General features: G+C 40.1%; 1 protein-coding gene across 2 annotated transcripts in view; it reads right to left on the bottom strand.

Annotated features, from left to right (window-relative positions):
* MAL2 (mal, T cell differentiation protein 2) overlaps positions 1–15,088 on the bottom strand; it is a 76,769-nt gene that overhangs the window by 48,042 nt on the left and 13,639 nt on the right. Inside the window, exons 3-4 of one of the 2 annotated variants that reach the window (XM_085020366.1) lie at positions 14,084–14,349; positions 752–821 (exon numbers count right to left, since the gene is read on the bottom strand). In XM_085020366.1, coding sequence (XP_084876492.1) covers positions 752–810 — 59 coding nt within the window. In that variant the 5' untranslated portion in view covers positions 811–821; positions 14,084–14,349. The remainder of the gene's footprint in view (positions 1–751; positions 822–14,083; positions 14,350–15,088) is intronic. The other variant, XM_005662876.4, reaches the window with a different exon arrangement.

The following is a 15,088-nucleotide window of genomic DNA, read 5'->3' on the forward strand; positions in this document are numbered from 1 at the left end:
GCAGGTGCAGCATATGGAAGTTCCCAGCCTGGGGTCAAATCAGAGCTGCAGCTGCCGACGTATACCACAGTCACAGCAAGGCTAGATCCTAGCTGAATCTGTGACCTATACCACAGCTCATGGCAACTTGGATCCTTTAACCCACTGAGTGAGGCCAGGGATAGAACCTGTGTCCCCATGCATACTAGTTGTGTTTGTTATGGCTGAGCCACTATGGGCACTCCCTGGGTGGGTTTTAAAGGGGTGGTTGAGGAAGATAACTTTCCACTACAAAAGTTGTTCTAATAAATTCTGATAATGCTATTCCCTTGAACCCTCAGTGATCCCACGGCCCCTCCTCCACACAGTAGTGCCCAAGGATAAAACCCAGACTCCTTAACATGACAGATAAACCTTCATGATCTACCCTTATCATGCATTGGTCACTTCTCCACTCTTCCCGCACTAGCCAGAAGCTAAACTAAACCATTTAAATAAGGTCCCAATAGTATCCCGTGTTCTCACTGCATCTTTGTAAGTAGTATTCACCCTACCTGTTATATTTTTCTTCCTGCACCCAGTTTATCTTTAAACTTCTACTTGTGCTTTACATCCTGGTTTGGAAGTCACTTCTTCCAGGAAGTCTCCCCTGAATCATCTAAGTCTAGGCCAACTGTCCTTTTCAACATGTGCATCTACAGGACCCGTACTTAGTAATATTGAAGCAGAAAAAAAAAAAATCACACCGTGTAGAAATTACCTAATTACTAACCTTTTTCTCCCACAAAACTGTGGATGTTTAAGGGACAAGAACTCCCTGGTCAGCTCCATAGCATGAGCATCTGAAAGATAGTAGATCTCCAATAAATATTTGTTACATACATAAAAGAATGAACTGAGTTTGAACAAAAAGTTTCCCAATAACCACAAAAATAACCCAAAGCAATTTTGGTGGTAATAAAGCACATACTGAAATATCAATGACTTTTGAATAGAACTAATTTAAAGTTGTGCAGATGCCAAAGATAGCCTTTACCCCTGAGCTGGTTTTTCCATCTTCCATCTTGTCCTCCTCTGATTGTTGTCTCTACATGACAAATAGAAAGAAGTTCCTAAAACATAGAACTGACCAAGTTCTTTTCCTGCTTTTAGCCTTTCGATGGTTGACTTCTAATTCTCATAGGATTAAGTCTACTTAACATAATTTAAAGGTCCTCTGTAAGCTAACCCCTGCTCACTCTCACATCTCATCTTTTACCTCCTTTCCCACCATTATCAATGCTCTATGCTCAAGTCAGGTAATACCTTTTTTAGGTCTTTAGATATGCCATGTTCTCTGCCTTCACACCAGCTGAACCAGTGGCCTTGGAAGTACCTGTCCTTGCTTTTCATTTGGCTGATCTCAGTTTAGGTTGTCATATTCTTCCAAATCTCTTTGCTGAGCCCCTGAGACTGAATCTTCATTTGTCCTATAGCCATAACCTCTGAACTGCTTTTTTCTGCCCCTGTACAATATGCTGAATAATGTCCCCAAAGACGCCCAGGTCCTAATGTCTTGAACGTGTGACTGTGGCCTTACATGGTGAAAGACTTTACAGATGTTTAATTCGGAATCTTGAGGTGGGGAGAGTATTCTGGATTATCCAGAGGATTCTAAATGTGATCATTAGCATCCTTTTAAGAAGGAGGCAGAAGGAGATTTGACAAACAGAAGAAGGCAGGTGATTACTGAAGCAAGATGAGGTACAGCTGGCTTTGAAGATAGAGGAAGAAGTCCATGAGCCAAGGATATAAGTACTGTACTCTTGAAGCTGAAAAAGGCAAGAAATATATTCCTGTCCAGAGTCTCCAGTCAGAGCAGGACCCTATCTACACGTTGATTTTTGCCCAGTGACATGGATTTTGGACTTCTGACCTCCAGAACTCTAAGAGAATAAATATGCGTTTTGTTACTGGGGTTATGCTAATTTTTTGCAGTAGCCATAAGAAACTAAAACATTCCAAATCCACTTCCTGCCAAGTCCTCTGGTCTCCATGAGAAGAGATTTTTCTTGAAAGCTCCTGGCCTCTTGTTCAACCCTTATCTTTGAGTTTGGTCCATGAGTAGAACTCATGAACTCTTTTCTGCCCTACACTCTTCATGTTCCCTTTCCTCTTAAGACATTATTTTTCTGCCTCACTACCACAATCAACAGCTTTGTGAGGACAGGGCTCATGTTTGTCTTGTTAATCTTGGCATCTTTAACCCTTTGCCTGGGGCCATACTATTGTAATGAGTTCTATAAAATTACCCATGTTGGACCATTGACAATCGCATGTGATTCAACCTAAGAGATTCTTAATAAAGATGTGTTGAATACATGCAACTAACTAAATGAGATTTTCAGTCTCAGGGGCTGGTGCTGAGCCCCACTGCCTCCTCTTGCAGTTCCCTAATCGGGGAAGCTAGAAAGATCACGTGGGTGAGGGAGTTCCACCGCTAGAAGCCACTTCTCCTGTGACTTCTTGCTCTGTAACTATTAAAGCAACAACCAATTACTGAACATGAGCAAATCCAGAGCCCTAAGACAAAGATCTGGAGTCTGGTCTTTGTCATATAAAGTGTTTTGCAGGAATTAGCTCATTAATCCTGGCAACAGCCTTGCAAGTCAACGTTGTTTTATTCTCACTTTATAGACAAGGAAATTGAGACAAGAGTTGAAGTAGCTTGCCCAGGGTCATGTTTCTTGCTAGTGACAGTGCAGGGATTCAGTATGACTCCAAACCGTACCCTCCACTGTCTTTGAGAAGCACATGTTGTGGCAGAAGCATTAGCAGCACAAGGTGACATATGAGAAACGTGTGTGTGACTTTCCTTTCCTCAGTGGGTGACTCTGGGACACAGAACGCTAGGGAGGGTTAATATCTTGAAGTTCATGAAAGGATTACCTACCACATCTGAACAGAGTGAACCCCGTTCTTTGTGGAAAAGACACAGGTCTGCTGATAACTCTTTCTCCTGCAATGCAATAAATCATGTTTTCTGCAAGCATTGAAGCTAATATTTCTTGCCAGAAAATGGACATTTTATAAGACCTGTAAGTTTAAACAGTTTAGAAAGGCCACAGGAAACAAGAGGCAAAGAGAATGGGTCTGTCTGAAGATAAAGTAACTGTATACAAAGCTTCTTGGAGTCCTAATACATTATTAGAGTACATCTAAGGATTTAAACTATTATTGTGCCAACATCGAGTTCAGGATATTTTCCCCCTCAGATTTATTAAGGTATAACTGACAAATGAAACTGCATATATTTAAGGTGTGCAATGTGATGATTTGATATACATGTAATTGTGAAATGACTACCACAATCAAATTAATTAAAACATCCATCACTTCACATTCTTACCTTTTTTACTTTTGTTGTGACAACACCTAAGATCGACTCTCTTAGCAAATCTCAAGTGTAGAGTATTATTAACTCTAGTTTTCATGCTATATGTTAGATCCCTAGAGCTTCTTCACTGTATAACTGTTAATCTGTATCTTTTACCAACACCTCTTCATTTCCCCCACCTTCAGCCCCTGGCAGCTACCATTCTAGCTTTTGTTTCCATGACTTTGACTTTTTAGATTCCACAAGTGACACTGCACAGTGTTTGTCTTTCTTTGTCTTATGATAAATACATTTTGACTTATGATAAATAAGTTTTCCTATTTTTACATTATAATTTCTTGAGCTCTATCATTTTGCAAAATCAAACAAGGTTTAGCAAAAATATGCCTGGTGGGTTTTGAACAGTAGCAGTGGTAGATGTAGCCCTGTCTTACTTGCAACTTGAATGCGCTGATTGAGAACTCAGGGCTTTTGTTCTAAGGCTGTTGTTCTAGTCTCATGAGACTGAAAACTTGACACCAGTACATTTCTCCTTGTAAACATTTGAAGACAGAAATGCCTAAGATGTTTTCCTATAGTGTATTTAGTTAAGTTTCTAAACATCAAGAGACCACGTTTACAAGGCAAATGAATGATGCCACAGGTAAGGGAATCTGTGTCTCATCTCCTGCTGTGTGCTTTCTCACGGAGTAATTTCCTTTTTCTTTTTGAGGGAAGCACTGATGTTTAGACTCTCATTGCAATACTCACTTGCCATTCCCTTCCTTATCACTCCAGAAATGAGACAGGGGGTGAAGGGCACTCAGGACCCATGTTTACTATATGCATAACTGTGCAAGTGGAATTTCTGATTCAATTTTGTCAAGCACAGTATTTGTTGAAAGTCAGCTCTTTACAAGACACATTGAGAGCCACTACACATGGCAAAAGCTGTTGATTGATGGCTATTCCACCTCTTCTAGATCACATCAAAAGTAGAAAGGACAGGCTGTGAACATTTATACCTGGAGGTTGGGATCGTGAATGGAGGTATGCTTCTCTGGGCCTGAGTTCATGCTCAGGAATTCACTCGAATGAGTGAGTTGGTAAATATTTATTGTGTAACTATTCTGTGCCTGTCTCGAGACACAAGTGCCACATACTTAATTCAGTGGGCATGCAATGCGTATTTATAGAATTTCTGTCATATACCAGGCACTGGTGAGCATAGGGAAGTCAATTCACAGGAATGGAGTCTGCTTCAAAAAATGCATATGACAACCAGTGCAGAAAGATGTGACAACAAAATAAAGTCAACAAAGAAGCAGATACCAGACTACAGAGGCTTGGTCAACTCGATGTTCAACACTGGTTATTTTCATTTGCTTCTCCAAACTCTGTTTCTCCCTTCACCCTGCTCTGCCTCCAGGAGGCAGGTCTGTAATTGCTCCTTGATGGCCTTCCTTTCCCTTCATGCTGTGGTTGGAGTAGAAGATTGAAGAAAGGAGCACAAAGAGGTTAAGATACTTATCCCCATCTTCTGTCCTGGGAGGTTACTGCAGGCTGGCTGAGCAAAAATTGCACAGTTTCTATCAGGTGATGATTTAAAGTTCTAATTTCTAAATTCCAGTAACTACTCTCTGATCAAGCTTAATTAGGCCTTAGGGTTCAGCTGACTGTTACAAGCTGTGAGATACTGTGGTATCTCTGGGCTTTCCCTCGCCCTACTGACATTTATAAATGTTTCTTTCTTCCTCTATTCATAGATGTCTCCCTATGAGCCTCTGACACCCAAGATGGTACAGTCCCTGAATTACCAGGTGAGGCAGAGCCTTCTGCTGACCTACAGTGAACCATTGTTGGGTTAAGCCTCTGAAGTTTGGAGGTTAATTTGCAGCATAGCAGTGCTTCATACAGCTGAAGCAGCGTGTGAAGGTCTTAAATACCATCCAAATATACAGGATTAGAAAAGACCATCCGGAACGGTGTGGTTTTCTCTAAAATAAAAGAATACATTTGGTAAAGGTATGAGGTGTGTAACTAGGCTGCATGCTTGAAGGATAGCTGGAATTTGACAATACAGGGTGGCTAAAAAAAGATGCCTTTCTTAAATTGCTCTGGGAAGAGCTGGGCATAGGGAGGCACCCAGCACCTAATGTCTTCTTTTGGCCCCTCCTGGGGGTGGGGTGGGGTGGGGGAGTCTACCCCAGACATGCTGAGGGGCCCTGGCCCTGACGTACTCCTGAATATGAACACAAAACAGTGTGGGAAACATGCTTATCTTCCTTTTCTATTGTTTTCCTTCAGTGGAGAGTTGAAGCTCGCTAGAATATAAAGCAGTTTAATTCAAACAGAGGAGTTAAACTTTTGCCAGAAATCTGGCTTAAGGCACTTTAATCCGCATGGATATTTATACAAATCCACAAACTATTAAGCAAACCCATCAGGCTTTGAATCACCTTAGGCATGAGCTGTTATTTGTATTTTGTTTCGTCTTCAGGGCAGTGCTCAGACCCTAACATCAAGACTCAGGGACCATTTTTAATGAATGAGTAAATTTATGACAAAAAGAATAAGAACAGAGAAGAGTAAACTAGGGTAGCTCTCTGTATTTCTGCGCACTTTTATTTTTAAGTAAATGTACAAGAATGTTTCCAGATAAATGAGTGTTTTTCCTTAATGTAATCACCTTGGGGATGGGGTGAGTAGAGGGCAAAGACGTTTCAGCAATGCTACTGCTGTTTGTATATCCCTTTCAGAGTCAGCCACACATTCTCTTAAGTCCTTTGGGGAAGGATTTCCTTTTTGTGAAATTGCTAAAAGTTATGCAGAATCACCTTTTGTATGGAAGGTGAATGATCAAAGTAGGTAGTACAATAGGTATATTTTACATATGTGTTTATGCATGCACTCATAAATACACACACATATATAAACAATGTGCGATTACAAAGTTAACAAGGTAACTTTTTTTTCCTGATGACACTCAGATAGGCTTGGAAATCATCAAAGTATGGCAATTCTGAACAATGACAGCTTGAAAAAATGAGCATATAGTTTCCCAAGGTGATTTTCTGAAGAATAGCAATCTTTCGAATCTTGAGTTTCTACCCTGATGGTTGAATAAATGGTACTGCACAGGGCCTGATATTTGGTAAACATTCAATACAAACTAGTTGAATGAAATGAAAGTATAATTTCTTATAATTATACCTCAGCTTTCCCCTCCCTCCCTCCTTTTCCCTCTCGCTTCCTTCTTTCCTTTCTTCCTGCCTCGGCCCAGTAACTTTAACCGGCTTTTCGCAAATGATCTCTTTCTTGTTTCATGGCTTTCTTTTACTAATGATTACTTAGAGTTACATTGTACCTGGTGTTTTCTTTCCCCTTGAAACAGTCCCCAACGCCCCCTTTCCTTGGTAACCAGTCTTTATTCCAGAGAAAAGTTCATGGAACATAAGCCCAAAGACTGCCAGAAACCATCACCAGCCCACCTGAGGCCAGCCTTGATGACTTTGAAATGATCTATGGGGGAAAAGAATGTAGACACCTGAGTTTTTATCAATAACCCTGTTTTTTTGTTTGTTTGTTTTGTTTTTTTGTCTTTTTGCCTTTTCTTGGGCCGCTCCTGCAGCATATGGAGGTTCCCAGGCTAGAGGTCGAATCAGAACCTGTAGCCGCCGGCCTACACCAGAGGCACAGCAACGCGGGATCCAAGCTGTGTCTACAACCTACAGCACAGCTCACGGCAACGCCGGATCCGTAGCCCACTGAGCAAGGCCAGGGATCAAATCCGCAACCTCATGGCTGCTAGCCGGATTCGTTAACCACTGAGCCACAATGGGAACTCTGATAACCCTGTTTTTTGAGCTAAACCTGTAGACCCCTTGCTATTCCAGCTCACGGGAGGACACGGTTTTGAGGGCATCAGCCTGCTTGGCCTGGCAGAGCAACAAAGCTGTTCTTTCTGCTTCACCCAAAACTCTGACTCTGTGACTTAATCGGCACTGGCGTACAGAGGCTGGGTTTCGGCTACACACTACCTTCCATCCTTTCTTCTTTCCTTCCCTCTCTCCCCCTTGAGCTTTTGCACAATTCACGGCACCCTCTCATTGTTGGTCTGGGGAAGATGCTACTTTTAAAAATATTTTTTTAACATTTTCCCATTATTTTTGATCTCCATTACTGGTTCCTCCCTGCTCTGCTTGGTGCCTTTTCAAATACACTGGCTTATGTTTTCAGATATATAGGTGTCTGTAAAAATGCATAATGTTGTTTGGTGAGATACATTTTTTTTCTTCTATTTTTCACTCCGCATTATGTTTTTCAACATATTTTCATGTTGCTGGATATGTCTCTAGGGCATTACTTTTAACTGTTGCATGGTATACCCTTGCATCTGATGATGGATACTCACGTTGCCTTCAACTCCCTGCTACAATTAATACCCTTGTCATGTTTTCTTATGGAACTATGGATGACTTTTGTCTCTGGGGAGGGTGCCGACAAATGAAATTGCAAATGTAATTCCTCTGTGTTGTCAGATTTCTCTTCAAAGAAGCTATAAAACAATGTACTCTTATAAGTAGTGCCTAAGAGTCCCTGTTTCTTTTCTCCATGTCTACAGCTTCACTTGGAATTATCCAACTTTCTCATTGTCACCAACCCAGTGGACATAAAGTAGTTTCCATTGTTATTTTAAGTTGCATCACTCATCCTACCGGTGAACTGAAGTATCTCTTTATATGCTTATGGTCCCTTTGGGGATCCTCTTCTGAATTGCTTATTCCTATTTTTGCCTCCTCCTCACCCCTGCATGGTCCCATGTCTATCACCTTGTTGATATGGCAGAGTCCCATATACACTCTAAGGTTTTTTCCTCATAATCTAGATCTACATCTATTCTTTTCTAAGTAATTCATATTCTGTGACCTTCTGTTCTTTTCTAGATTATTCAGTTTATTTGAGATAAATGATGCTAATTAACAACATATTAGGAGAGTTTTAATGAATCAAGGCCATAGTCTCATCTCTCTTAATATTTGTTCCCAATAAAGGTATGCTCTAGGGAACTTCTGCCATTGACAGAAACTTCTTTCTTTTGAGCACTTTATTATTTTTTTAAATTAAAGTATAGTTGATTTACAATGTTGTGCCAATTTCTGCTGCACAGCAAAGTAACTCAGTCATATATATATATATATATATATATATATATATATATTTTTTTTTTTTTTTTTTCCATGATGGTCTCTTCCGGGAGATTGGAAATAGTTCTCCATGCTATACAACAGCACCTCATTGCCCATGTATTCTAAAGGTAATAATTTGCATCCACCAACCCCAAACTCTCAGTCCATCCCACCCCCTTCCCCTCCACCGTGGCAACCACAAGTCTGCTCTCTATGTGACACAGACCTCTTTCTGATGTGCTCCTCACTGACTTCTGTTTTATGACTAAGGATGTCATGAAAGCTACTAACAAACTTAGAATTGTCTAGGAGGTGAATCTTTCAGTCCTAAAGACTGAAGGTTAAAATGCTAAATAAATCACTATATCTAAAGCAAATAATCACAATGCTTTTGGAGTTTATTGTGTCTGTTCACATGCTTTTTTTTTACTTAGCACCATATATTAAAACCTTTGCATTTTATTTCAGAGTAATATTATATCTGAGGAGACTGGTAATACAAAAAGAAATTTCTTCCAAGGGTACATCATCCTTGTCTCCTGAGTAGGCAAAGAATTAAAGATTAACCTGATGGCAACAAAAGACCTAGATCATTTTTAGGTAAGTAATTATGGGAATATTTCATGACAAGTAACCATCAGTGCAGCAGCAGCTCTTTATACTGATTTCCTTCTTATTTTTATGTTTTTTTTAAACAGCCAGCAGATTGTTCTAAATTCAGTAACTTTGGCTGCATATATCAGCGCTCATGAAGAATGAACTTAGCAATTTAGTTAACATAGAAAAGACACGGACCCAACAGGGGGCTTCTTAGACCGAAATACCAGTCCCATGTTATCTGGCTTCTAATTCAGTCTTTGGATTTTACCTTTCGCAATCACGTACTAAGAAAATATATGCACAACCTCAAAGTTGAGAGTTACGTTTTATCAGATGGACAAAACTGTGGACTTAAGCCCTCGAGGCAGCTTCTCAAGGAACCCTGAGAAAAATGCTCGGAGGAGGCGAGGGGGGAGCTAGGATATACAGGAGTTTTGCAACAAAGGGCAGGTAGTAGAAACAAACGATTACTGTTAATAATGGAAAACTAGATACCTCAAGTTAAGGAATTTAGCACTTTTCTCCATATGGGAAGATGCAAAAGTCTGGGCTCACTGAAATCATTCCTTTGATGTGCACCTCAGCTGTCTGGAGCCAGTATCTTGTGTTTTTGCATCCTGAGTTTCCTAAGGGCTCACCTTAGGAAGTGGCTGAGATATGATGGCTGCTAGATGGCAAGTATTCTTTGTTTCCTTTCTGAGTTCCCTCAGGGCTCACCAGCTTACCCTTGGAGGTGGCTGCAATCTCTGGCGATGGTGACATCTTTTCTTTACTGATATGGCAAGCTCTATTTTATTTCTCACCATCTTCTTATACATTTCAAATTGAACTGGACACCTCACTGTTCCTCAAAAGCCCCAGTACATTCTTATGTTTATGCCCCTGGTCCTGTAACATCCCCTTCTGGGATTCCCACTCCTTCCTTCGGAAATCCTCTCCATCCTTGAGGGCTCAAAAAGCTGTCCAGGTGCTAGTCCTCCACGATATCATCTCACTACCATTCCCAGACATGACCACCCTCTTCTGTTAAATCCCATGGCATTTAAGACATGCCTCTCACATGGCGCTTTTTAAATGGTCTATTTCCTGGAATTCTGCTTCTTGGAGTATTTGCATTTGTTCACAGACTAGAGTTTAAACTCCACAAGGGCAGAGCTTGTTGAGTCTTATTGGTCTCTGGTACCAGCAATACCTGACTTTGAGCCTTTCATGAAATAGGAGTTCAAATAGTAATTACTGAATATTAAACAATTTCCAGATCAATGAACGGTGAAAAGTATTGCACAGAGGATGGGGAAGAAACTGCTTCATATTTCCAGTGGACCAGGATGACTGGCAGTAAAATCAGTGAAGCGTGGGAAAGAGACAGGCTTCTCGGTCCATTTTCCTGCCCCACATTTTGAAGGTTGTCTTCCTTGACCAGGTGCCTCAACCACTTCATTTCCTCATTTGTATAATTGTGTCAATAATATGACTCACCCAAATAGTCTCAGCGAGGATTAAATAAGATAATTTAATAATGTGAACATAAAGTCAAAGTTTCCCCAAATGTCCCTCTATTCATTATATGTTCGTTCAGTAAGTATTATTTTGGTTAGGGTTTAGACTATAACTAAGATGATATTGGCTGTAGATGGCATTTTGCCTGACTAAATGATAGCCAGAGATGGAAAATATGTAATAAAAAACATTGGAAGGTAAAATGAAAACCTAGTCAGTGTAATTTGAGTTCTCTGTTAAAATAGAATGTCTTCAAGTTCAAGAATAAAATTAGGAAATGGTCTCATATCAGAGCCATTTCTTTGCATATTACTGTTTAATTGAGCAGTATTTTTCCATCTAAGAGTCTTTTAATAACCAAATGGACTCTTTAGATTTGGTTGGAATTCTAGGTTTGGCAATTAGGTAGGGAAAAACTTTCTGATTTCATCCCAATTTTCCAGACCACGCCTTTTTCCAATTTTATCCTAAATTAACTATATACTTGAACATACATGGAGTACAGTGTCAAGAGCAAGTTAATTCTATTAGGTGTTAGTGCTCAGATCAGCAAGCACATTCCCAGAATTATTTCCTAGTTTTCTGCCAAGTATATAAGAGGAGAACAGGGGAAAAGAGAAAAACAAGACTTAATCACCAACTTACAGGTTCAGCATAGGAACGTGGAGAAATGGGATACAGATTTGAGCTCCAGAGCCAAGCAGATGGACCCAAATCCTGCCTTGATCAATCATTGGTTGCATGTATCTTTCAGCCTTTTACTTATTTTTATTTTTTGTCTTCTTAGGGCTGCATGTGTGGCATGTGGAAGTTCCCAGTCTAGGGGTCAAATCAGAGCTGTAGCTGCCAGCCTACAGCCATAGCCACAGCTGCGCCAGACATGAGCTGCATCTGCGACCTACACCATAGCACAAGGCAACACCAGATCCTTAACCCACTGAGCAGGGCCAGGGATCGAACCCGTGTCCTCATGGATACTAATTGTGTTGATTACCACTGAGCCACAATGGGAACTCCATGTCTTCCAGGTTTTTAGATGCTTCCTTTGTCTACAACATGGAAGTAATATTAGTCGGCTACCTTATAAATCTGTTGTTTGAATAGACTATGATCCAGTTGGTACTTACATCACAAAATAATCTTGATAATTAAAATTTTTGAGCTCAGAAATGCATCAAAGTGCATTCACAGCACTGCAAGTTTGAGGGAAGAGATCTGTCTTTGCACACTTGGTGTCAAGACCTATACATAGTAGTGAGTATTCAGTGTAGTCAGATGTAAAGAAGAATTTAAACCATATTCTGTGGATACAGAGTGCCTCACCTATCATCTTTCATACTCTGTATGTATAGTCATCTCTTAGCAATTCTTATTTGGAATATAATAACATTTGATAAGAACCCAAGATCCAGGAATCCTGCAAGAGCTGGCTAACACCTCCATGGATTCAAGAAGGCATTATGCCAAAGGGATATTCTAGGAAAAATACCATTGTTTATTTTTAAAGACTTTCCACCAAATCCCAATAGAGTCTTATCATACAATGCCGTGAGAAAGCCTTTAGCATGGGCTGTAGTCAGCAGGACAGCTGGTCTGCTTGGCTTCATTTCTCTAGGTCTACACCCTAATCTCAGCTTTCCATCTTAATGTTGTGATGATGAGTAAAACAGATCCCAAAGAAAAGAAAGGAAAGCAATGATTTATTCATATTTCTTGTACTAATAATCCAGCAATATGGCCTAGTTGTTCTTGGACTTGATCCCTGTAAAGCAACAAATCTTTTGTAGGGTAGATGTGTAAAGGTGAGCCCTGAACACGAAATGCTACTTCCTTGTAACTGTCATCATGAATTGAATATGCATTTTCCCCTTTCCAACTGAATATATTGTAGGTCTTCAATTCAGCTTAGTCCTTACTAGTTTTGAAGCAGTTATATTATCCCTCAGTATTAATTTGTTTATCTGGGAATGGAGATCTAGGTTGTTTGGGGCGGCGGGAATAAAAGATTATAGAAGACATTTTTGGAGCTTAGCCGGTACTTGAAAAGTGTTAATTCTCCTATGAAAACCTTTTCAGATTAATGTCCTCTTCCTATAGTCACCTTAAGCTTAAGAAAATTTTGATATAAAACAAAAGGCAGGGGTTAATGGGGCATATAGGAAAACCAGAAGATCTCAAGATAATATACCAACTGGATATCTACTCTAGTGAACACTCGTTGCCTTTTCTGTCCAGTCATCCTTCCTTCCTTCCTTCTGGAAATTGTTTCTCCATCCTTATTCCCGCCTGGGAAATGGCATTTCTCTTGTTGGAGCCACCTGGTTTAGATGGGAGCTGCCATTCCCAGCCACACAGAATGCCCAACGTGAAATAATAAATCGTGAGTGACAGCACTCACAGACTTGCGCTGACTGGTCTAGGAAAGAACTCTTCACTCAGACTGGACCAACTAGAGGTCTTCTCCCTGATTTTTTGATTTGGGCAAAGAGACAGCGGGAGTCAGTCATTTTCTGGTGATGATAATAGAAGACCGAAGATGGAGTTGCTGCCAGATTCTATGTTTCCTGCTGGTGGGAAAAACTTTCCTAAGAAAATGAAGCCAACAAGTGAATAAATGATGTATAGTACATTCTGGAGACCTCAGAACTTCTATTCCCCATTGGTCCCTGGGCCATATTTGCTCTTTTGGTGGTTGTAAGTCTTCCAAAAAATTTTCCTTTTTGGACTTAACTAGTCATTTTTTTGGCTTGCTGTCATTTTCTACCAGAAATAAACCTGACTTAGGGAATTCTTTTTTAAAAATCAAGACTACATAAAACTTCACTCCAGGGCCAGTAGGTCTGAGAATCTTCCCAGCCAGGAGATCCTGAGGTGTTGCCCTTCCTGAGTCCAAGAAGAACTAAATTGCAATGGATCCGAGACTGGGGCAAAGGAGAAGTTGGGGACTTAGAGAAGAAGTGAATCTTCTAAAGTTATGATCCTGATCACAGAGTAAACAAGGAAAATATCAAACATACGCAACAAACAAAGGGAGTCCAAAGCCAGAGCCTATGACTGGACATAATCATAATAGAGGTCGTATCTCTTCTATGAATGCTGATGTTCAGGTACTGAGACAGAGGCCAGTCCTCCAATTAAAGGGTGACTGTGACTCCACTTGCAGAAGCACAGAGGGCTTGCTGGTAAATGGATAATATGGATATGGACAGAATGTTATCCTACCTAAGTCAATAATTTCAATAGGAGACTGTTCAAATAATAGAGTTTTAATTCCTCATTTGTATTGTCTCTTGGATCAATACATGTACTTCTAGATCATGACAGAGGCTCCTAAGTCAAGGAAAAAATTCTAGTGAAGTTGTATTCCCGCTTTTAGATATTAGGCATATGTAAAAATCTAAATTTACAAGACCATCATTTTCCTACACTGTAGGGGTTATTTTACTCTCCAAAAACTTACCACAGCCTTTCTCTAACCCAAATAAAAAATTTCAGAGCTCCCGTTGTGGCGCAGCAGAAACAAATCTGACTAGTATCCAAGAGGATGCGGGTTCAGTCCCTGGCCCTCGCTCAGTGGGTTGGGGATCCGATGCCGCCATGAGCTGTGTTGTAGGTTGCAGATGCAGCTTGGCTCCCACGTTGCAGTGGTTGTGGTGTAGGGCGGCAGCTGTACCTAGCTCCAATTTGACCCGAGCCTGGGAACTTGCATATGTTGCTGATGTGGCCCTAAAAACAAACAAACAAACAAACAAACAGATAAATAAATAAATAATTTCTTTCCAATATAGTAAAATATGATCCAGTTTGTATGTAACATTCTTGGATATATATCTCTTACATGAAGAAAGACAAACCTATAAGAACAATAAATTGCCTGCCTGATATATTTAATCTTGCATCATCTATAATCATCTGTTATAGATGATGTAAGAATTCAAAGGTTAGACACAACTCATCTCATTGCAGATAAGTTAAATATACTTCACCTTTTGAACAGGTCTCAGACTCATTCATACCTACTATCAAGAGGAAAAGGTTGTGGCATATTTAGATGGTTCTTTAGAACACAACACAACAAAGATTCATTAATACTATGGTAAGGACTATGGTATGGAAAATAGTAACCACCATCTCTTAGATGAGTGCCTTTTAGAATGGAATGCATTTTTCCATTTATAATCTTACTTGAGCCTTACTGCAATCCTTTGAAGCAGGTTTATAGCCTTTTAAAGGATGATAAAATTGAGACTAGAAGATTAAATGTCGTGCCCAAGATTACACATGGAGGTAGTACATGGAAGAGCCAGGATCCATATCTGTTCTTCTTTTTTATAAATTATAGTTGACATACAGTTTGTGTTTGTTGCAAGTGTACAACATAGTGATTTGACGTTTAAATGTATTATGATGCCATGATAAGTCTAATAGTCACCTGTCCCCTACAAAGTTATTTCAGGATTATCGA

Source organism: Sus scrofa, chromosome 4 (assembly GCF_054392235.1).
Source record: "Sus scrofa isolate SSC_HxYL_T2T_F1_AM1 chromosome 4, Sscrofa_HxYL_maternal_Yorkshire_Landrace_v2.0, whole genome shotgun sequence".
In the NCBI taxonomy this organism is placed as follows: domain Eukaryota; kingdom Metazoa; phylum Chordata; class Mammalia; order Artiodactyla; family Suidae; genus Sus; species Sus scrofa.